Source organism: Lepidochelys kempii, chromosome 5 (assembly GCF_965140285.1).
Source record: "Lepidochelys kempii isolate rLepKem1 chromosome 5, rLepKem1.hap1, whole genome shotgun sequence".
In the NCBI taxonomy this organism is placed as follows: Eukaryota; Metazoa; Chordata; order Testudines; family Cheloniidae; genus Lepidochelys; species Lepidochelys kempii.
Window position 1 is genome coordinate 70,629,207 of NC_136384.1, and position 22,366 is coordinate 70,651,572.

General features: G+C 47.3%; 2 protein-coding genes across 5 annotated transcripts in view; one reads left to right on the forward strand and one right to left on the reverse strand.

The window, feature by feature from the left end:
* Positions 1-10,755, reverse strand: part of TMEM232 (transmembrane protein 232) — a 138,466-nt gene extending 127,711 nt beyond the window's left edge. For 2 of the 3 annotated variants that reach the window (XM_073344672.2, XM_073344674.2), the window contains exon 1: positions 10,661-10,755. The gene's annotated coding sequence lies outside the window, so the exon portion shown is untranslated. The other variant, XM_073344673.2, reaches the window with a different exon arrangement.
* A 3,797-nt stretch (positions 10,756-14,552) lies between these two features.
* SLC25A46 (solute carrier family 25 member 46) overlaps positions 14,553-22,366 on the forward strand; it is a 35,463-nt gene continuing 27,649 nt past the window's right edge. Inside the window, exons 1-2 of one of the 2 annotated variants that reach the window (XM_073344676.2) lie at positions 14,553-14,908; positions 21,192-21,234. In XM_073344676.2, coding sequence (XP_073200777.1) covers positions 14,647-14,908; positions 21,192-21,234 — 305 coding nt within the window. In that variant the 5' untranslated portion in view covers positions 14,553-14,646. The remainder of the gene's footprint in view (positions 14,909-21,191; positions 21,235-22,366) is intronic. The other variant, XM_073344677.2, reaches the window with a different exon arrangement.

Sequence of the window (22,366 nt, forward strand, 5' to 3'; positions counted from 1 at the left end):
ATTATAAACTGGTTAGGCTGACATCAATCCCAGACTAAACTATGGAAAAGCTGATACAGGATTCAATCAATAAAGAATTAAAGGGCTGGAATTTAATTAATGTCAGCCAACATGGTTTTAAAAAAAGAGGTCTTGTCAAAAACCCCTGATTCCATATTTCTGGATGAGATAACAAGTTTGGCTGATAAAGGTACCTGCATAGATGTATTTCAGAGTAGCAGCCATGTTAGTCTGTATCCGCAAAAAGAAAAGGAGTACTTGTGGCACCTTAGAGACTAACAAATTTATTTGAGCATAAGATTTCGTGAGGTGAGCTGTAGCTCACAAAAGCTTATGCTGAAATAAATTTGTTAGTCTCTAAGGTGCCACAAGTACTCATTTGCATAGATGTAATATACTTAGACTTTTGTAAGGTGTTTGATTTAGTACTGCATGACATTCATATTAAAAAATTAGCATTATGCAATATCAATAAAGCATGTTCAGTGGACAAAAAACTGGCTAACTGACATCTCAAAATTCCACTGTCAATGGGAAATCATCTTGAATTGAGCAGGTTTTTAGTGAGTTTCCACTGGGATCAGTACTAGGCCCAGCGTTCCTCAGCATTTTTATCAGTGAACTGGAAGTAAAACCACTGGTGGTAAAATTTGTGAATGAGATAAAGATTGGCAGATTGGTGAATAATTATGAGGACATACAGTCATACAGAGCAATACTGAATTGCTTGGTGAGCTGGGCCCATTCAAATAAAATGCTTATATAAAATGGATATGCTTTAGTCAAACACAAGGTCTATGCAGAGATAACTGGGTGAAATTCTATGGCCTGTGTTATTCAGGAAGTCAAACTAAGCCCTGGTCTACACTAGGAGTTGAGGTCAAATTTAGCAGCATTAAATCGATTTAACCCTTAACCCGTCCACACGATGAAGCCCTTTTTTTCGACTTAACGGGCTCTTAAAATCGATTTCCGTACTCCACCCCCAACAAGGGGATTAGTGCTTAAATCCGCCTTGCCTGGTCGAATTTGGGGTACTGTGGACGCAATTCGACAGTATTGGCCTCCGGGAGCTATCCTAGAGTGCTCCATTGTGACCACTCTGGACAGCACTCTCAACTCAGATGCACTGGCCAGGTAGACAGGAAAAGGCCCGCAAACTTTTGAATTTCAATTTCCTGTTTGGCCACCGTGGCAGGCTGCAGGTGACCATGCAAAGCTCATCAGCAGAGGTGACCATGATGGAGTCCCAGAATCGCAAAAGAGCTCCAGCATGGACCGAACGGGAGGTACGGGATCTGATCGCTGTGTGGGGAGAGGAATCCGTGCTATCAGAACTCCGTTCCAGTTTTCGAAACACCAAAACATTTGTCAAAATCTCCCAGGGCATGAAGGACAGAGGCCATAACAGGGACCCGAAGCAGTGCCATGTGAAACTTAAGGAGCTGAGGCAAGCCTACCAGAAAACCAGAGAAGCGAACGGCCGCTCCGGGTCAGAGCCCCAAACATGCCACTTGTATGATGAGCTGCATGCCATTTTAGGGGGTTCAGTCACCACTACCCCAGCCATGTTGTTTGACTCCTTCAATGGAGATGGAGCCAACACGAAAGCAGGGTTTGGGGACGAGGAAGAAGATGATGATGAGGTTGTAGATAGCTCACAGCAAGCAAGCGGAGAAACCGGTTTTCCCGACAGCCAGGAACTGTTTCTCACCCTGGACCTGGAGCCAGTACCCCCCAAACACACCCAAGGCTGCCTCCTGGACCCACGAGGCGGAGAAGGGACCTCTGGTGAGTGTACCTTTTAAAATACTATACATGGTTTAAAAGCAAGCATGTTTAATGATTAATTTGCCCTGGCATTCATGGCTCTTCTGGATATACTCCCAAAGCCTTTGCAAAAGGTTTCTGGGGAGGGTAGCCTTATTCCGTCCTCCATGGTAGGACACTTTACCACACCAGGCCAGTAGCACATACTCAGGAATCACTGTAGAACAAAGCATGTTTGCTGACGTTCAAACAACATCCGTTCTTTATCTCTCTGTGTTATCCTCAGGAGAGTGAGATCATTCATGGTCACCTGGTTGAAATAGGGTGCTTTTCTTAAGGGGACACTCAGAGGTGCCCGTTCCTGCTGGGCTGTTTGCCTGTGGCTGAAAAGAAATGTTCCCCGCTGTTAGCCACGGGGAGGAGGGAGGGGCTAGCCACATGCTGGTGGGAGGCAAAATGCAACCTTGTAACGAAAGCACATGTGCTATGTATGTAATGTTAACAGCAAGGTTTACCCTGAAAGAGTGCACCCATTGTTCTATAAAATGTGTCTTTTTAAATACCACTGTCCCTTTTTTTTCTCCACCAGCTGCATGTGTTTCAATGATCACAGGATCTGATTAGGAGGCCTAATCAGCGAGGAGTAGAGCGGAAGAATTACTTCTTGTGTCTTGCTTACAATGCTCCTGCTAATACATCCCAGAATGATGTTTGCTTTTTTTGCAACAGCGTTACACTGTTGACTCATATTTAGCTTCTGATCCACTATGACCCCCAGATCACTTTCCACAGTACTCCTTCCTAGGCAGTCATTTCTCATTTTGAACACTTGAGATGAGGTAACCAAAAATGAATATAATATTCCAGGTGAGGGCTTATCTTTGATTTATATAATGGCATTATAATATTTCCCATATTCTCCATTGGATTCCATATTAAGGTTTTGGCTCAATTTCATCTCTTCCAGTAGCTAGTTCCACAGTCAAGTACTCTCAGTCAAAAATATTTTATCTCTTCCTTTATTTTATACCACAAAATGTATTAAAATACAATGAATAAACTGAACTAAGTAAATACATAGACTGATTAGTGGTGCACTGGCATATTATTGAATACCTAATTCAAGACCAGCTTTTGCAGCAAACATGGTTGTTAACAAACTTGATATAACTCTATTCAGGAGCCAGAACTTTTCAAAACTGTAGTCTACCAACCATCTCACCCAGTTGCAGTTATAAAGAAATGAGAATGAGTACTACTATCTAAGGAAAAAGCAGATTACTCTGAATTTATGAAAAGTACTTCCAATTTTCTCATGGTCGTGATGTTGCATCACTATTTCCCCTATGTTAATTCCAAATTAATCTAAATACTTTTTTTCTTACAGAAAGATCCAGCAGCAAACCCACAATTTTAAATCGGGTTCTGTGACTCCCATCAACTAAAACTTCAATCACTATATCATTTATTTTACTGTTGTAAAAAGCATGACTGTAGTATTGTTTCCACCCCCAAGCTACCCATGAGATCTGTCTGAACATTCCTGCCAAAATACCTTGTACCCTACCTTTCTTATTCAGCACACCAATAACATTTTAAATTGCCTAAAATTACAATATACTCTATTTACATAATATAACATAATGGTTCTGATTCTCCTCTGTATCAGCCGGTGTTAACTGGGATTGTCTTCATTGCTAAACTGGTGTGCGAAGGGAAATAGACCCTCCCCCCAACACTGGACTTGCTCGTTAAGGTCTATGTAACTAAATCCCTGAATACATGGAAAAACACATATATATGTATTTACATAATAGTCTTATCTAAGTTTTCAATTTTCAGAAATTTCTAAAAGGATTTGTTAAAAACCCAGCAAATTAACCCTATAAAACTAGTACTGTAATGACCAATATTAACAAGATTCAGGAAATTCAGTCTGATACTCCATTCTTGTCCTGTCCCTTTCATGCCTGTTATGCTGGCATACTGCTATACTGAATGATCTAATTTATAATGTAATATGCGCAACATCAAGGAGCAACTAGCCAAGAAGTTAAGGAATGAGTCTCAGCTTTTTAATTCAGTTTTTTCTTTGCCACTGCTGTTGTGTGTCACACTCTTAAGGGTGTATATCATCAGTTTGATGCAGGAGGAAGGGGAGTTTACATGCTAATCCCCACTAAAACTAATGAGTTTTATGCATGGTAAATTACCCTGTGCAGTAAAATGAGAATATGTCCTTTGTTACATAAATAATTTTTTGTTGAAATAAACACAGTAAATAACATTTACAAATAAAAATTAAGATAACCTTTGCATGACATCTTAGAAGTTAGAGACAGAAAAGATATAAAGCAGGGGTCGGCAACCTAAGGCATGTGTGCCACAGAAGGCACGCTAGCCGATTTTTAATGACACACTGCGGCCTGCCGGGTCCCAGCCACCAGCCCCGCTCAGCCCGCTGCTGAACCCAGGCCGGCAGTGGGCTGAGCTGGACCGGGGCCAGGACCCCGGAAGGCAGCAGCATGCCATTAAAAATCCTGCCTGCCCCAGCCTGCACTTCTCCGCCCCACCGCGGGGCAGGATGAAGAAGCTTGGTTCTGCCAGCTGCTGCTGCAGGGCAGGCAAGTTTCCCCTCCCCTGCCTCTTCCCCCAGCTTGCTGGATTCCTGCCCCTCCTCTCCCTCCCTGCTGCCAATCAGCTGATGGCCCTTGCCAGCAAGAGGGAGAAGCGGAGCTGCAGTGCGCTTGCTGCTCCGGGGAGGAGGCGGAGAAGAGGACGGGGCCTTGGGGAAGGGGGTGGAATCAGGGCATATCCCCTCCAGCCCCCTGCCGTGAGCCGCTCTAGGCAGGGGGCTGGGAGCACCCCCATGACCCTAGCCCACACCCCCAGCCCTCTGCTCTGACCCCTAACCCCCCCACACACACACCCCAGCCCCAGGCCCTGACCCCTGCACCTCCCCCGACAAACCCAGCCCTCTGCCTGGACCCCTGCACCCCCTCACACACCCCCAGCCCTCTGCCCTGACTCCAGCACTCCCTCCACATACCCAGCCCCCCCACACCCCCTGCCCTGAGTCCTGCACCCTCCTCACACGCCCCCAGCCCTCTGCCCTGACTCCTGCAACCCTCACACATACCCAGCCCCACCACACCCCATGCCCTGACCCCTGCACCCCCCACACACACCACACCCCATGCCCTGACCCCTGCACCCCCCACACACACCCAGCCCTCTGCCATGACCCCTGCATCCCCCCATGACCCCAGCCCTGACTCCAGCACCCCCCACACATACCCAGCTCCCCCACCCTGCCATGACTCCTGCACCCTCCTCACACACCACCAGCCCTCTGCCCTGACTCCTGCACCCCCCACACATACCCAGCCCCCGCACACCCCATGCCCTGACTCCTGCACCCTCCTCACACACCCCCAGCTCCCTGCCCTGACTCCTGCACCCCACACACATACCCAGCCCTCTGCCCTGACTCCTGCACCCCCCACACATACCCAGCCCCCCACACCCCATGCCCTGACTCTTGCACCCCCCACATTCTGACCCCCATCCTGAGCACCAAACAGGAGCTCCTGCACCCCCCCACATTCCCACCTGCACCCCTCGCACCAAATGGGAGCTGCCCAGGTAAGCACTCCACACCCCAACCACCTGCCCCATCCCTGAGCCCCCTCCTTCATTCTAGCTCCTGGCCAGACCCTACACCCCAACCCCCAGCCTGCTCCTTCACCCCCAGCCCTGTGCTCAGTGCACTCCCACCGTCAGCTCAGTGCACAGAGAGAGGAAGAGAATGGGCTAGAATGAGGAAGAAGGAAGGTACCCACTCTGTGTGGGCAGGGCCAGGATCCCAGACCGGCAGCAGGCTAAGCGGAGCCAGCAGCCGGGACCCTGGCTGGCAGGAGCCGGTGGATGGAACCCCAGACTGAGCCCCACTCAGCCCGCTGCCGGTCTGGGGTTCTGGCTGCTGGCCCCTTGCCAGCTGGGGTCCCGGCCGCAGGCCCCACTCAGCCCGCTGCCGGCCTAGGTGACCAGAACCCCAGGCTGGCAGCGGGCTGAGCAGGCCGGCGGTGTAAGATCAGCATTTTAATTTAATTTTAAATGAAGCTTCTTAAACATTTTGAAAACCTTGCTTACTTTACATATGACAATAGTTTAGTTATATAATATATAGACTTATAGAGAAAGAGACCTTCTAAAAAACGTTAAAATGTATTACTGGCACGCGAAACCTTAAATTAGAGTGAATAAATGAAGACTTCTGAAAGGTTGCCGACCCCGATATAAATCCAGCTATTTAATCTCGCAGCCAGTTCAGGACTCCTCCTTATATTGTGTATAGTGTATTGTCTTGTGCAGTGGCTCCAAGATCCTCTGTTTAGACAGCCCTGTGCCTCTTGGGGATCTTGGGAGAACCACAGTATCTGGAGGAAAAGCTTCCATCTCAATCTGAGGAGTCGTAACCTTGCAAACCCCACTCTCCCTCCTGCCCCATTTTACCTCCTGACAAACAGATCTGGAGGGAACCTCACACATTTTCCTCCTCTGTATTCTTGCCATTTTTTTTCTCCTGAGAAAGGGGAAAAATTGATCCACTGAGATGTAGTTAGGCTATAGAAGGGAAGTAGCAATGGCCTTGTCACTTGGGATATTTACAGCAGCAGAGGACAACTCTCTAGGGACCCCAGGCAAGACAGCTTCTAGCCCATGTAGCTAGAATACCAAAGAATCACAATGTTGAAAACTACACAACCATAAAATTACAAAAAGATACAGCATAAATAACTGCTGATCTACAGCAAATAATAGGCAAAATTGTCCCAGCTTCAGTCCAGGCAATCCCACCGGGCCAAGTTCTGCTCTCCATAATACTCAATTATCTATTTTTTTCTATCATTTTAGAGTATTCATGGATATTCAACCATCAGATTGCTCACCTTTATAAACCTGCATAATGCCTTGAATAAGCTGGACACTTGGCGCTAGATCTGTAAAAACAGTCCATTCCTTTGTAAAAGCATCAGTTGAACAGTGAGAGAAAGGGGAAACAAATTTAGGCCCAATTGCTTGCATGTCTGCGAGGTGAGAGGGTCCCAGAGACTACGCTGCAGCCCAATTCTACATTGCAATTAAATAGCCCCGCAGCCAGTGGTGAGCTGGAGCCAGTTCGCACCGGTTCACTAGAACCGGTTGTTAAACTTAGAAGCCCTTTTAGAACCGGTTGTTCCGCGAGGGACAACTGGTTCTAAAAGGGCTTCTAAATTTAACCGGCCAAAAGTGGCGCCTTAGGTGCTGACTCCATAAGTGCTCCAGCCCTGGAGCACCCAAGGGGAAAATTTGGTGGGTGCAGAGCACCCACTGACAGCTCCACGCCCCAACCCCGGCCCCAGCTCACCTCCGCTCTGCCTCCGCCTCCTCCCCTGAACGCGCCGCGCCGCCCTCCCCTGCTTCTCTGCCCCCCCCACAGGCTTCCCGCGAATCAGCTGTTCACGCGGGAAGCTGGGGCAGGCTGAGAAGCAGGCCACGGCTTCCTGCTCAGGCCCAGGGAGGCGGAGGTGAGCTGGGGTGGGGGAGCGCGAGGAGGGTCACCCATGCAGGTAACCCAGGGGGGGGGCACACAGGGGAACCGCTCCCTGCCCCAGCTCACCTCCGCCTCCCTGGGCCTGAGCGGGAAGCCACCGCCTGCTTCTCCCCCAGCCCTCCCTGGCTTCCCACCGAACAGCTGATCGTGGGAAGCCAGGGGGAGTAGAAGCAGAGCAGGGTGGTGTATTCAGGGGTGGAGGCGGAGCGGAGGTAAGGTGAGCTGTGGCCGGAGGTGGGGCGGAGAGCTGCCGGTGGGTGCTGTGCACCCACCAAATTTTCCCTATGGGTGCTCCCGCCCCGGAGCACCCAGGGAGTCGGAGCCTAAGGCGCCACTTTTGATGTGATCAGTGAGGGAGCGGCTGCTCCCCTTGCTCCCCCCCAGCTATGCTCCCCTGCCCCTAGAAGCCAGAGGGACCTGCGGGATGCTTCCTGGGAGCTGCCACCTCGCCCCCCCGTAGGTGCCTCTGGCTCTTAGAGGTGGGGTGGGCACCCACTATGGTGGCCCACGAGACCCTCCTGCCCGGTTCTGGGGGCAGTCAGGGGGCAGGGGAGGGGGATGGATGGGACAGGGGTCCTGGGGAGGGGGCATAAAGGAACGCGGGGGAGTTGGATGGGGCAGGAGTCCCAGGGGGCGGGGGTGGGTAACGACCCCCTCGTGGGGTGAGGAGGGAACCCGTTGTTAAGATTTTGGCAGCTCATCACTGCCCACAGCCAGAGCCCCACAATCCTGAGTCCGCTGGCAAAGGCTAGCCATGGGTTTTTAATTGCAGTGTAGACATACCTAATGTGCTGTCAAGCACACATAGTAAACAAACTCAAAATATTGAGAAAAATATTTTTTTCTTCAGTATCTTTCATTGATAGTAATCATTTAGGCCCTGATTCCGCAAATACTTATACACACATGTTAATTTTACTACCACGAGTAATCCCACTGATTTACAGTACTAAAGTTAAGCATGTGCATAAGTGTTTGCAGAATCAAGTCTTCAGGTGTTACTTATAATCAGAGTAGGTTAAAAAAATGCATTATTTTAGCTTGTGGTGTCCCTCTAATAAAGTGACAGAAATGAAAATATCTTGGCTTATTTATAGAAATTTTCTACGGTATCATTTTGTTTCCCATTATGATTATTTATTATTCATTAAGTGTTGATAATAGGCCAAGCATTGTACAAGATACACGCTGAAGTGACTCCTGCAGAATTTACAGTCTACAGCTCTGAATACACAAACATTCAGTCATTTGCTTAACTTTACTACCTTGACTAGTCCCATTGAAATCATTGGAACTGCTCATGGTACTAAGCACAATCCTAAATGTTTGCCAGATCAGGACCTAAGGCTCTGCTCTTGCAAAAATTTACTTTACACACTGAGTAATCTCACTGAAATCAATGGACCACTTGCAGCACATAAAGCAGGTGTGGGCAAACTACAGCCTGCAAACCGTTTTAAGCTGGCCCGCAAGCTCCCGCTGGAGAGTGGGGTCGACAGCCGCACCATGTGGCTCAGTCCCACTCCGACCGGGGCGCTGGGCTGGGGGCCGGACCACACAGCTAGGCCCTGCTCCAGCACTCCGTCCAGGGCTCTGGGTCAGGGGCCACACCACAAGGCTCGGGCCCACTCCAGCGCTCCGGCTGGGGCGCTGGGTCGGACGCTGCACCACGTGGCTCAGCCCTGCCGAGGCGCAGGGTTGGGGCTGCACCACGTGGCTTCCGGAAGCCGTGGCATGGCCCCACTCTGGCGCTCTGGCCGGGGGCTACTCCCCCCGGCTCCCAGAAGCTGTGGCATGGTCCCGCTCCAACTCCAATGGCCCCCTCCTGCACTCTAATGGGAGTTGCAGGGGCAGAGCCTGCAGATGGGGCAGCATGCAGAGACGCCTGGCCGTGCCTCCGCGTAGGAGTCATAGAGGGACATGCCGCTGCTTCCGGGAGCCACTTGAGGTAAGCGCCGCTTGGAGCCTGCACCCCTGAGCCTCTACCCAGCCCCCTGCCCCAGCCCTGATCCCCCTCCCGCTCTCCAGACCCCTCAATCCCAGCCTGGAGCACCCTCCTGCACCCCAAACCTCTTATCCCCAGCCCCACCCCAGAGCCCGTAACCCCATCTGGAACCTCCACCCCTTCCCACACCCCTCGGTCCCAGCCCAGAGCACCCTGCTACATCCCAAACTCCTCATCCCCACCCCCACCTCAAAGCCCGCACCCCCAACCAGAGCCCTCACCCTCTCCGACACCCCAACCCCAATTTTGTGAGCATTCATGGCCTGCCATACAATTTCTATTCCCCAATGTGGCCGTCGGGCCAAAAAGTTTGCTCACCTCTGACATAAAGTTATACAAATGGATAAAGAAAAGGGCTCACGAAAGCTTATGCTCAAATAAATCGGTTAGTCTCTAAGGTGCCACAAGTCCTCCTTTTCTTTTTGCGAATACAGATCAGTGAGGGATCTCACTGAGGGATCTCAGTAACACGGCTGCTACTCTGAAACAAGTGGATAAGTCTTTGTAGGATCAGGGTTTACCGCAAATACTTAAGCACGTGCATAGCTTTATGCTCATAATTCATGAAAAGTCAATCCCTTTGGCTTCAATGGGACTACTCACATGTGCAAAGTGATGCAAATTCATGTTTACAGGATAGGGAGCTTAAGGAAGAAACAGAGGAGTAGTTTATTCTAACTGTCATTGGAAAAGGGACTGTTTGAGAGAGGGCGTGTGTGAGTTGGGAAAGCGATTGTTTGAGAGAGAGTGTGTGTGAGTTAGTCAAAGAGAGCCAGGAGTGACGGCAGGTTGTATTTATGCAGCTTTACAAGCAATGTGAAAACACTGGGAAGTTGTCAGAAATAATATCGGTGATGTCTAGGGTTTCTTTATGAAGTCATTCCACATTAACTAACAAATATCTTTCCTTGAAAGCTGTGGTATAATTTGGCTTAGGGAGATGAAAATTAACCACAAAGGGAATTCACTTGTCTTTGTCACTCGATTTAACAGGTTCCTTAGCATGATAATAGCCCTCTGGATGTATGCAAAATGCAGAGCAAGTAACACGGATACCTGAAGGGATTCGAAAAGTCAGCCTATTCTTGGCAGGCCCGGGAGAGGAAAGGAGATGGCAAGGCCAGGAGAGTATCCCAGGTGCACTGTGCGTTCCGGAGCAGGGGTGATGGGGCCCGGGGGAGGGGGGGCTCGAGGCAATCCGTGAACCTCCGACGTTTTAGAGGCATTCTCGTGCCACCGTCAGGGCACCCAGCGCCTGGCCTCAGCGCCTGCTCCCGCCTCCCGCTTACCTGAGGGTGACGGGAGTGGGGGCAGGAGCGTCCCTCAGCACCGCGCCAGGGCGACTCGCCTCCCAGGCCCCCGGCCGCTGCTCGGGCGCCGCCGCCGGGGCGGTTGCTAAGGACGCGGTCGGGCTGGCTCCCAGCCCATTGTGACGGGGGAGGAGGCGCTTCCGGCCGGACGCAGCAACCAGCCCGGCGGCTGCAAACCGGAGCTGGAGGCCGGGTGGCCAGTGGAGATTGAAACTCCCTGCGCGCGCTCCCCTTGTGCGGGGCGGGGGGGACCGTGCAGCGCCAGGGCAGGAAGAAGGGCCTGGCTCAGCAGGGGAGCAGGCAGGAAGAAAGCCGGGAGAGACAGGCGGGGGCTGGGATTGCACCTGGCCAGCGGTTAGAGACTGTAGGAGGGGACACCCAGGTGAGGTGGCGATTGTCTACCAGCCGAGGTTCCTCTGCTTCATAGGATCATAGAATATCAGGGTTGGAAGGGACCTCAGGAGGTCATCTAGTCCAACCCCCTGCTCAAAGCAGGACCAATCCCCAATTTTTGCCCCAGATCCCTAAATGGCCCCCTCAGGGATTGAACTCACAACCCTGGGTTTAGCACGCCAATGCTCAAACCAGTGAGCTATCCCTCGCACACATTCTTCTCTCCTCTGCTGGGTTCAGAGTTGCCCCCCCCCACCACATGTTTGAGGGTGTCATAAATATAAAGGTTTCAGAGGAACAGCCGTGTTAGTCTGTATTCGCAAAAAGAAAAGGAGTACTTGTGGCACCTTAGAGACTAACCAATTTATTTGAGCATGAGCTTTCGTGAGCTCACGTAGCTCACGAAAGCTCATGCTCAAATAAATTGGTTAGTCTCTAAGGTGCCACAAGTACTCCTTTTCTTTTTATAAATATAAAGGGAAGGGTAAACCCCTTTAAAATCCCTCCTGGCCAGAGGAAAAATCCTCTCACCTGTAAAGGGTTAAGATGCTAAAGGTAACCTCGCTGGCACCTGACCAAAATGACCAATGAGGAGACAAGATACTTTCAAAAGCTGCGAGGAGGGAGAGAAACAAAGGGTCTGTGTGTCTGTCTATATGCTGGTTTCTACCGGGGATAGACCAGGAATGGAGTCTTAGAACTTTTAGTAAGTAATCTAGCTAGGTATGTGTTAGATTATGATTTCTTTAAATGGCTGAGAAAAGAACTGTGCTGAATAGAATGACTGTTTCTGTCCGTGTGTCTTTTTTGTAACTTAAGGTTTTGCCTAGAGGGATTCTCTATGTTTTGAATCTAATTACCCTGTAAGGTATCTACCATCCTGATTTTACAGAGGTGATTTCTTTACTTCTGTTTACTTCTATTTCTATTAAAAGTCTTCTTGTAAGAAAACTGAATGCTTTTTCATTGTTCTCAGATCCAAGGGTTTGGGTCTGTGGTCACCTATGCAAATTGGTGAGGCTTTTTATCCAACATTTCCCAGGAAGTGTGGTGCAAGGGTTGGGAGGATTTTGGGGGGAAAGACGTGTCCAAACTACGTTTCCCAGTAAACCCAGTTAGAGTTTGGTGGTGGCAGTGGATATTCCAAGGACAAAGGATAAAATTAATTTGTAACTTGGGAAAGTTTTAACCTAAGCTGGTAAAAGTAAGCTTAGGAGGTTTTCATGCAGATCCCCACATCTGTACCCTAGAGTTCAGAGTGGGGGAGGAACCTTGACAGGGGGCTCAATCCAGTTTTTCCACCTCCCCCAACATGTCAGGGGGTTCTGAAGTTGCTCGCCCCCCCTTCCCCCAGCACCACACCAGCTTGGCAGGCTCTTTCCCCCTTTCAGCTGCCCTTTGGCACACTCCTGTTGGAGGGAATGCAGCCCTCATTCTGCCCAGACCTGCTGTCATGTCTCCTTATTAATCGTTGTTATTACAAATTGCAGAAATCGGGCAGACTGAGGCATGAGACGGAAACGATTGAAAATGGGTGTGCTTCAGAAATGAATCCCATGTTATTTTAAGATTCATGTTCCAAAAGTTTTCCTGTGACATGTGTGTCAGGCCTTTGTCACTAACAAAGAGGTCTTAACAAATTGGGTGGTGACCTTTCACTTTGTCTGCAGCCTCCTTACCTTTACATGGGCAAGGAAATGCTTATCTAAATTCTTCTGTCCATCATTTGGTTGCATGGAAATGTTTAAAATAAATATTTTCTTGGGGGTACCCCCAGCCATTCCATTATTTTGTCACCAGCATGTTTTTTTGTTTTGTTTTTTCTCAGTGGTTGTTTTTTTCCTGGCTACTCCCTATCTGTGACTAATCCGGTAACAAAAAGCCAGCAATAATATATCTTTGTTCAGTTTTATTGATATGAACAGATAATACTAGCCTGTAAGCACCTTCATAATCACATCACATTGCACATTTTCAGCTTCGATGACATTTTGGGGCAAGCCTATTACAAATTTACCACACTGCCTTGAGGACACAACCATCATTAATAACTCTGAAAGTGCAAGATACCCATGTAATATCATGAGCGGTGTATTACATTACCAATCCCATTTGCCCATTGTCACTGATACTTAGCCTTTTGCCCTTATCTTCCAACTAAAAACTACCTCCTAAATATCTGAGAGTGAGTGATCTAACAAGTTTAGTAGTTAAGGTTGGCACAGACTGTTTCTGACTGGTTCTAGCTTGTCCCCAACATATGCCAGCTAAAGCCAAGAAAGCATTTTTTCATTTTGCCAAACAGCTGTTAGGCAGCGGGGCATGCGGGAAGTGCTGGGAGGGAGGAGCGGGAACAGAGCACACTCAGGTGGTGGGGGAGGAGGTGAAGAGGGGGGAGCTTGGTTACCGGTGGGTGCAGAGCACCCACTAGTATTTCCCTGTAGGTGTTCCAGCCCCAGAGCATGCACAGAATTGGTGCCTATGGGACGGATCACTTTATGATTACCTGTACTGTCCATTCCCTCTGAAGCACCTGGCATTGGCCACTCTCAGAAGATAAGCTACTAGGCTAAATGGACCTTTGATCTGACCCAGTATGGCTGTTCTTATGTGAAGCTGTCTGTAGGGTGACCAAATAGCAAGTGTGAAAAATTGGGACAGGAGGTACCTATATAAGAAAAAGCCCCAAATATCTCAGTGGTAGGTGATGACAGAACAAGAAGTAATGGTCTCAAGTTGCAGTGGGGGAGGTTTAGATTGGATATTAGGAAAAACTTTTTCACTAGGAGGGTGCTGAAACACTGGAATTTGTTACCTAGGGAGGTGGTGGAATCTCCTTCCTTAGATATTTTTAAGGTCACGTTTGACAAAGTTGATTTAGTTGGGGATTGGTCCTGCTTTGAGCAGAGGGGTGGACTAGATGACCTCCTGAGGTCCCTTCCAACCCTGATATTCTATGATCAGGACTGTCCCTATAAAAACCAGAACACCTGGTTACCCTGTCTGCAATAGGGTAGAGAGGCTCGTTAGGCTTTGTCTTTGTCTGGGATTGAGCCAGCAATGATCAGCTACAGGGCAACAACCCGCAACGGGGGAAAAGGAAGCTGGAATTTAAACCTGCTGGAAAAGAGGGGGAGCACAACCGGTGCAAATCTACCTTTGCCCGTCTACACTGGTGGCTGGGTTGGCGCTGACTCCCAAGCACGCCCAAGGCCTCTACTGCCTTGCCCGGCCCCTGAGAGGGGCAGAGAGACAGTGACACCGCCCCCGACACAGCCAAGAGAACGGGCAGACACCCACCACCCACCCAGGGAGAGCGACACTGCCACCTACACCCCCGCCCCGCCCAGACCAGCAGGACACCAGAGCGGCGGGCGGCCGGGTGGGGGATGCCTATTGGCCTATCAGAGCCCAGCACCCGGCTCCACGGTCATGTGACGCTCAGGGACCGCTGCCTGGCTTCAGGGCGTCGGATTCCGGTTCCGACCCGGAAGTCGATACTGAGCGGCTCCAGCAGCGGGTTCCTGTATCGCTGTTGTTCGCAGGCGCCCGCGCCCCCGTCGCGCCCCCCGATGCAGCCGCGGCGCCCCGAGGGCTTCGATGGGTTGGGCTACAGGGTGGGCGGCCGGGAGGAGCCGGGCCCCGGGGCCAAGCCCTACAGCTCCGCCTCGGACCTGAGCCACTGGGTCTCCAGCCCCCCCGACATCCCGGGCAGCCGCAACCTGCACTGGGGGGAGAGGACCCCGCAGTACGGGGCCGGCCCGGCCGGGACCCCCCTCGGGGGAGTTGGTCTCAACGACGAACCGTACCCCGCGGGCGCCGGCTCCAGCTCCGGTAAGGGGACCCCAGCCGGCCGGGGCGTGGTGAGACGGCGGAGCTGGGCTTGGGGGCTGATGAGATGGCGGGGGGAGAGGGGCCGGAGCTGGACTCAGGGCGGGGGCAGCGCAGGGCGAGGGGGCAAAGGAACAACAGAGGTAGAGATGGATCTTTATTAGGGTGTCTCCCTGATTCTTTTTGTGTGTGTGCTGGTTTATCAACAGTCCCAAGTAAAGGAAAATAGATACAAAATAATCCATCTGCTCCTTGTCCTAGGAGGCAGGGGATTCCCCACAGCCCAGCTCCTGTTATAATGTTACAGGATCAACAGTCAAACGTATCCGTGTCAGATAGTATAAATTAGTCCCTGCCCCCAAAGAGTTTATGGTCTAACCCAAGGGTTCTCAAACTTCATTGCACCATGACCCCCTTGTGTCAACAAAAATTTGTATACCACAAGGGGGGAGAGTGGACACCAAAGCCTGAGCCCCACTGCTTTGGGAGGGGTCAAAGCTGAAGCCCAACGCCTTCAGTCCTAGGCAGGGGGCCTGTAACCTGAGACCCGTCGCCCAGGGCTGAAACCCTCCAGCTTTGGCCCTGGGTCACAGCAAGTCTCAGCCAGTCCTGGTGATGCCAGGCCCACTTTGGGGTCACAATCCCCAGTTTGAGAACCACTGGTCTAATCTCACATAGAGCACACCAGCTGGGAGATAAGGGGGAAGGCAGATGAGACAAGGGTTAGAGAAATACGATCGCATGCCTACGCAGTGCAGGTGTTTGGATGGCTGCATTAAATAACTACATTGGACTGGTGAATTAACTCACTAAATGGTGACAAAGCAGAAATAAGTTTTGAGGAGCAATTCAGAATAGAAAAGGATTGTGGCTTTACAAACACCAAGGGTTTGTCTCCACTTGCGCTGCTCTAGTGCTTAATGAAGATACTACATACACTTGACAGGAGAGGTTCTCTCATCAGTGTAGGTACTCCACCTCCCCAAGAGGTGGTAGCTATGTCAACTGGAGAAACTATCCCATGGACATAGCACTGTCTACGCCAGGGGTTAGGTTGGTAAAACTACATCACTCAGGTGTGGATTTTCCACACCCTGGAGTGATGTAGTTATACTGACATAAGTTGGTAGTGTAGACCAAGCCTAAAGGTATGTCTTCACTACCCGCCGGATCAGCGAGCAGTGATTGATCAAGTGGGGATTGATATATTGTCTCTAGTCTAGATGCAATAAATCGACCTCCGAGCGCTCTCCCGTTGACTCCTGTACTCCAGCACCACGAGAGGGGCAGGCAGAGTCGACGGGGGAACTTAGAAAGATTTCTCCTCTTCCTCCTCTTCCCCCCCCCCCCCCCCGCCCATGTAGACCAGGGCTAAGAATGCCAAGCAAATTGAGAAGCATGTCAGCTTCCCTCTTATTCTGGAACTCTTCTGCTTCTGCTTCCCCTCCTCCATTTACTTTAGAATCTAGTTCAAAACTTTTCTCCTTGTTTTTTATAAGCCTCCTTGGCTATGCTAGACTACCTAATGAACCCACTATTTTCTTCAGTATTAGCTACCTGTGTGGCATCCTACTTGGTCTAACCACAATTAGTGTTTGTTTTTTACACTTGAGTTCCCTCCTCTTGAAATCAACTTTGCTCAGTTGTGCCATCTCATTGAATTACTTATTTTCACGTCTCATCTGAAAGTTTATTTTTTTCAAGCTTTTTCAGTTCATTTTTTTCTGTTCACATTGCATATAATCAGATTATGTAAATTTTTTTGTTTATTTTCTACTTATTCCCTCTTATTCTAAAACTCTTACTGAATGTCTGAAGTATTTTATAACATCAGACATGCTTCATAAAGTAGTTGATCTTCTGCTCATGATACCACAGTGATAGGTACTATATACATTAAATGCCTAGACAAAGTGTCCTCTTTTAGGAGATGTTACGTATCTTAAACCCAGTTTTGCCTCAAATCTATACAAACTAGTTGTTCACTCTTGTATTTTGACTTCAAAACTTGAACATAAGATAAAAGAAAACTTTGTTTATTAAAAAAACACCAAACTTTGAGTTGACCTGAAGATAAGAAAGCAAAATGGATTTGTGCATTTTTTGGTTTTATGTATAAAGAAGATCTGAAAAGTTTTTGTTTTGTTTTATCTCACTTTCCCTATTTTCCTGGATCTCTCTTCTGTGGTACCCCTGAATGTGGTTTGGGAGCTTGAAGAGATGGTGGTGGTGTTGAATCTTTAACAAAGGAAGTTTTTTTCTGATTGTATATTTAAGTTAAATAGGTATTATTTATACAGTGCCCAAAAGTATGTGCTAAGCACATAATAGACACACAAAGTACATTGTTAGAAAAAGTGCTGGTTGTACGCTCCATGTGCCTTTTATAATGCAATACATTTATACATGCAAATTCAGCCATCCATATAACTAGTAGCATCAAAATTAACATAAATACCCCACCTTCTGTAAGTACAATAAAAAATCTGAGACAATAGATGGGTCTTGCAACAGTTTATAAAGAGCATGAAACAATCTTCAGTCAGTTAATAAGATTTCATTTTCCTGGTGTTTCACACCAACATAGTAGTTTTCTTGCTGCAAAATTCAAGAGTCAAGGCATAAACTTTTTAAAACAAAAATACACAAACTTTCAGGACTTCTTTGTGCATCATAAAGAAGTAAAAAGGGGACAAACACAAATTTCTCATTTATAGGTCATCTTTAAATGTACATCCTCTTGTTTTGTCAGTCTTTTTCTATTGAAGGAGGTGGGAGTTATGACAATATGATGTAGGCATCTATTCCAATGGTTCCTTGGCAGTGTTGGCAAAAGGGAACAGAAGTCATTGCAATTGGATTATCATTTTCTGTCTTCCTGAAATGGAGATGATGTGTGTAAAATATGAAAAGGAATGTTGTGAACAGCAAATTGTTGAAATGCAAGATAATAATCCTAACTCTTTTACTTCTTTTTGTTTCCATATTTTTATTAAAAGGACATTGTCAAGTAGTTCATGCACTCTTAGTTTGTCTATTACAAAGTCATAAAAGCGTAATATTAATGGAAATTAGTGTTTCAAATTTCAATTAAAATAGTTTTGAATTGAATAATATTCAACCTGAACTGTCTTCAATTTCATCTCATTACTTCTAGTTGTTGTTCTATGCATTTCTAAACAATTATTTTGTAATACCAGTATGTGTATTAAAATATTTATGTAGATTTATATTTTTAAGTTTTAAGTCCCCCACTTTGCCATTTTATAGCTAAGTGACTCGTAGGTCTCAATTCTGCAGTTCATTGTGTACCTGTAGACTGCTGTGCCCACACAGAACTCTACTGAAGTCAGTGGGGTTTTGCCTCAGAGCAGCAATTTGCCTCAGAGCAGCAATTTGCAGGGTCAGGCTTTAATCTGTCCTTCAATGTATGATCTTTTTTTCTTTTTCTTTTTTTTCTTCCCCTCCCTGAATTATTTCTGGTTTGCAAATATCTTTCTGGTAATATGGTGCCTAAAACTGAGCACTGAATTCCTGATGCAGTTGTAGCAAAGCTCTTTATCAAGCGACTGTCATTTCCTGATGCATCTTGGCATAAGCAGTTAAAAATTGCATTGACCGTTGTTTGCTTCTGTATCTCCTGCTTGTGCAGCACTTAATACATGATGCATGCTACTGGAAATGTCATCATTTCAGTAATGATACAGCTTATGCTAATGGTTCTATTACCCTCCAAAGGTTTGGATTTTTTCTTCAAATGTTCCATTGTTTTAGTAGGGGTAAAAGTTAGACTTATGAGACAGCAGAATCACTCTTTGCCTTATTTCCTACTACTGCTTTTCTCCAATCTTTTGGTACCTCTGACTTTTTTTTTAATAAGACTTTTTGAAAAATAATTCAGTGATGTGTGGGGTGAGGAGAGTGTGAATGTGCTACTGCTGGAGGAGAAGCATAGCATCTGTCTTCTGTGCCTTCTGAGGGGGCCTGCTGAAACATGGTTGTTTATGAGAGAAGGTTCAGTGCCTTGGACTCTCAGACACAAAGTTGGGGAGAGCTGTTTCTGCTCTATGGGCAGTATGTGCAAGTTCATTCCCTGGAGTCTCCTAAGGATCCAAGAGTGCTCGCAGGAAACATTCATGTCACCTGGCAAGCTAAGGACTCCAATCTCTCCATAGAGGATTGGGGTGGAAAGCTCTTGGCTCAGATACTGTTGGGAGGAGCCCTGACCTATTTATCTTGCTAGAGCTACTGGCAGAGCCACTGAAGCAAAGAATAAGTATCTGTATGGCAAAGAGCAAAAGTTCTTATCTCTGCCTTGTAAGTTGTAGGGGCAGAGAGAAAATGCTTACTGCAATGGGTAAGAAATCTTTTTGTGTTCTGACTTGATGGCTTGGGTGAGGGCAATTGACAGCTCGGAATCATGGCACACAACAGGCAGAGGAATCTGACTCTTGTTTGGAAGACTCTCCGTAGGGGAAGACTAATGGTTGGTTAACATTATGACCGTATCTACAAGTGGAAAGAGATTAGTGAATTGAAGTCAAGATTTTCAAATCTATATGCCTAAAGGTAGGCTTCTAAATCCATATCTAAGCTTCTGTATAAAAGTGCCTAATTTTCAACAGTGTTGAGTGTCTGCAAGTTGACTTCATTCAGAGCTGTAGGCACTCAGCACCTTTGAAACTCAGGCTACTTTTTATTTAGGAACATAAATATAGATTTAGGAGCCTAATTTTAGGCATCCAGGTTTGAAAATTGGGGCTGAACAAAACTTAATCCCCACTGGGCTTTTGGCAAAACTCATGAAGTCGTCTTGGATTGGATTCATCATTGAAACATCTGTGGTTACTAACTCAAACATTTTGCACTCAGTTTTATCAAAAAAAAAAAAGTCCTATGATTTGATCTCTTCCGGGGGTTATTTTATAAAACAGATTTGTAGGTTTTTAGACCAAGCTTTCGGAAATACAGCTAGGCGTGTTGTATTCTTAAAATAACCCTTTAACTTTTCAAATTCTGTTTCATAAACTCCTCATCTAACCTGAAACTTTCCATATAAATTCTTTGCTGGCTATGGAGCACATGTACAAAAGTTCAGATGGAAAAGATTTTCAGTTTTGAGAAACTGAGGATCAAAATCAGGCTTATAATGAAAACCAAATAAACCTTAGGACTGGAAGTAGTCACTCCATAGTTGTAAGTCTTAATTGGGAAACTATTGATCAAAACAATCTAAGCAGCTTGCTGTTCCATGGAATCATTACAATCAAATAGATCTGTATTTTGGGTTACCAGATAAATATTTGAAATTCTGGGCAAGTGTGTTGAATTTTTTCAATCTCCCCTCTTTCTGAAGAAGTTAATGTACATTTTTTGTTGTGCATTTAATAGTACTAACATTTGTGTGTCCTGCTATCGTAAGGTTTAAAGTGAATTTAGTGTTAGTAAAAAGTTCCCATTTGACAGTACTAGACACAAAGCCTTAGCAGACCAAGGGCAAGTCTACACTGTGGGGCTCAGTTGCCCTAAGTTAAGCGACCCTAAGTTATTCACATAGCTGAAGTCAGTGTAGCTTAGGGTCAACCTTTTGTGGTGTCTACACCATGCTGGGTTGACGGGAGAAACTCTCCCATCGATTTACCTTATGTTTCTTGTTCCGGTGGAGTACTGGAGTCGCCCGGAGAGCGATTGACAGTCAATTTAGCGGGGCTTCACTAGACCCGCTAAATCAACCCCCCGGTGGAGGGGACTTCTAGAAGTAAAAGGGTCACTCTCTGTGACTTTTTGTAACACCAGTTCTTCTGGTGGCATTATGGTACTGACATTTATTCATTAAGAACTGGACTGAGACCATATTCATGTCACACATACCGCTGAACAGCTGTTAGGTAGCGGTTTTTGGTCATTATTGATTTGGGTCCATTTGTTTTCCCAGATGTCAGTCAAATTGTTCCCAGTTCCATTAGCCATGCAGTCTCCCTTTTCCTCATATAGGTAGTTTAAGGCAAATAAGTTACTTGTATTTGAGCTCCAGCAAGTTATTATAAACCAAGCACTTCAGTTGCAAGTAATCTTTGGTAGACAATTACGTTTTACTTTTGCTGAGTTGGCAAAACTATCCCGAAAGTAGTATACTTTGTACACTGTGGTGCAGTGCTCAGAATTTGTTGAAATGAGCAAGCTATACAATTGGTTGCTCTGGTACTCTGGATTACAGCTTGTTTCTTTCCTCACCGTTCTGCAGTAAATATCAGTGCTACATAATCTTTTATTGTGTTTCTTTCAGAACAGTTGAATAGATTTGCAGGCTTTGGTATTGGCCTTGCCAGGTAAGAATTTTGTTCTGTGTAAAACATATTTTTCACTGATAATTATGGCTTTTACATTTTGTAGTCTGTCATGCTCCCTGAGTTCAAATTACAATATGCATTTAATGAACTAGGTTTAAAAATCTAGCACAAAGTTAATTGTTTTCTCTTACCTTCTTTCTCAAGCTAAGGTACTGCAGCTCTTTCAGTTACTACAGTGATGGGTTTGATACAAAAATATATAGCATAGGAATTTTGAAAACCTTGGAGCATATAAGTTGCTACAGTATGTTTTGCATGAAGCACACATCAATAAAAATACTTTTATATGTTTGGACTTTAGAGAGCAATAGTGTTAGAATGAGTGGAACTAGCTGGAATTGCATTGGCACAGTGTTCTTGAATTTTAAACCTCAGAAACAGTACTTAAAATATTGATTAGATAATGGCAGAAGAATAATATACTGTAAACTAGGTAGTGTGTGCTATATTTCTTAAGTTTTGACTGACTCTGTATAAAGGATGATTTACAAGAATGAGTGCACATGGATCCATTCGGTTTAGTGGGGATGTCTTTATTGCTGTTGGCACTGAATGAAACCAGCCAAGAAATGAACATTATAATGATTATCTTTTTACTCCAGCTCATAGCCTCTGACTCTTATCTTCAAATACACCTCTACCCTGATATAACGCGGTCCTCGGGAGTCAAAAAATCTTACCGCATTATATGTGAAACCACGTTCTATCGCACTTGCTTTGGCCCCTGACCGCCCCCTCCATAATCACCCCCAGAACCCCAACCTCCCTGTCCCCTGACTGCCCTGACCCCTATCCACACCCCTGCCCCCTGAAAGGCACTCACTGGCAGCGGCGGGAAGCAGAGCAACGTGGCCCCAGCCCGCTTCGCTCCACCAGCTCCCAGCCATGGCGCTCCGCTTCCTGCCGCCGGTGAGTGTGGGGAGGTTGGGGAAAGGACGCCCCCCCCCGCACTCACTGGCGTCGGGAAGCAGAGTGCCGTGGCTGGGAGCTGGCAGAGTGGAGCGGGCTGGACTGAGCTGCTCCCCTTCTGCAGCTGCTGGTGAGTGCGGGGAGGTTGGGAAAAGGACGCTCCCAGCACTCACCTGCGGTGGGAAGCGGAGCGCCGCGGCTG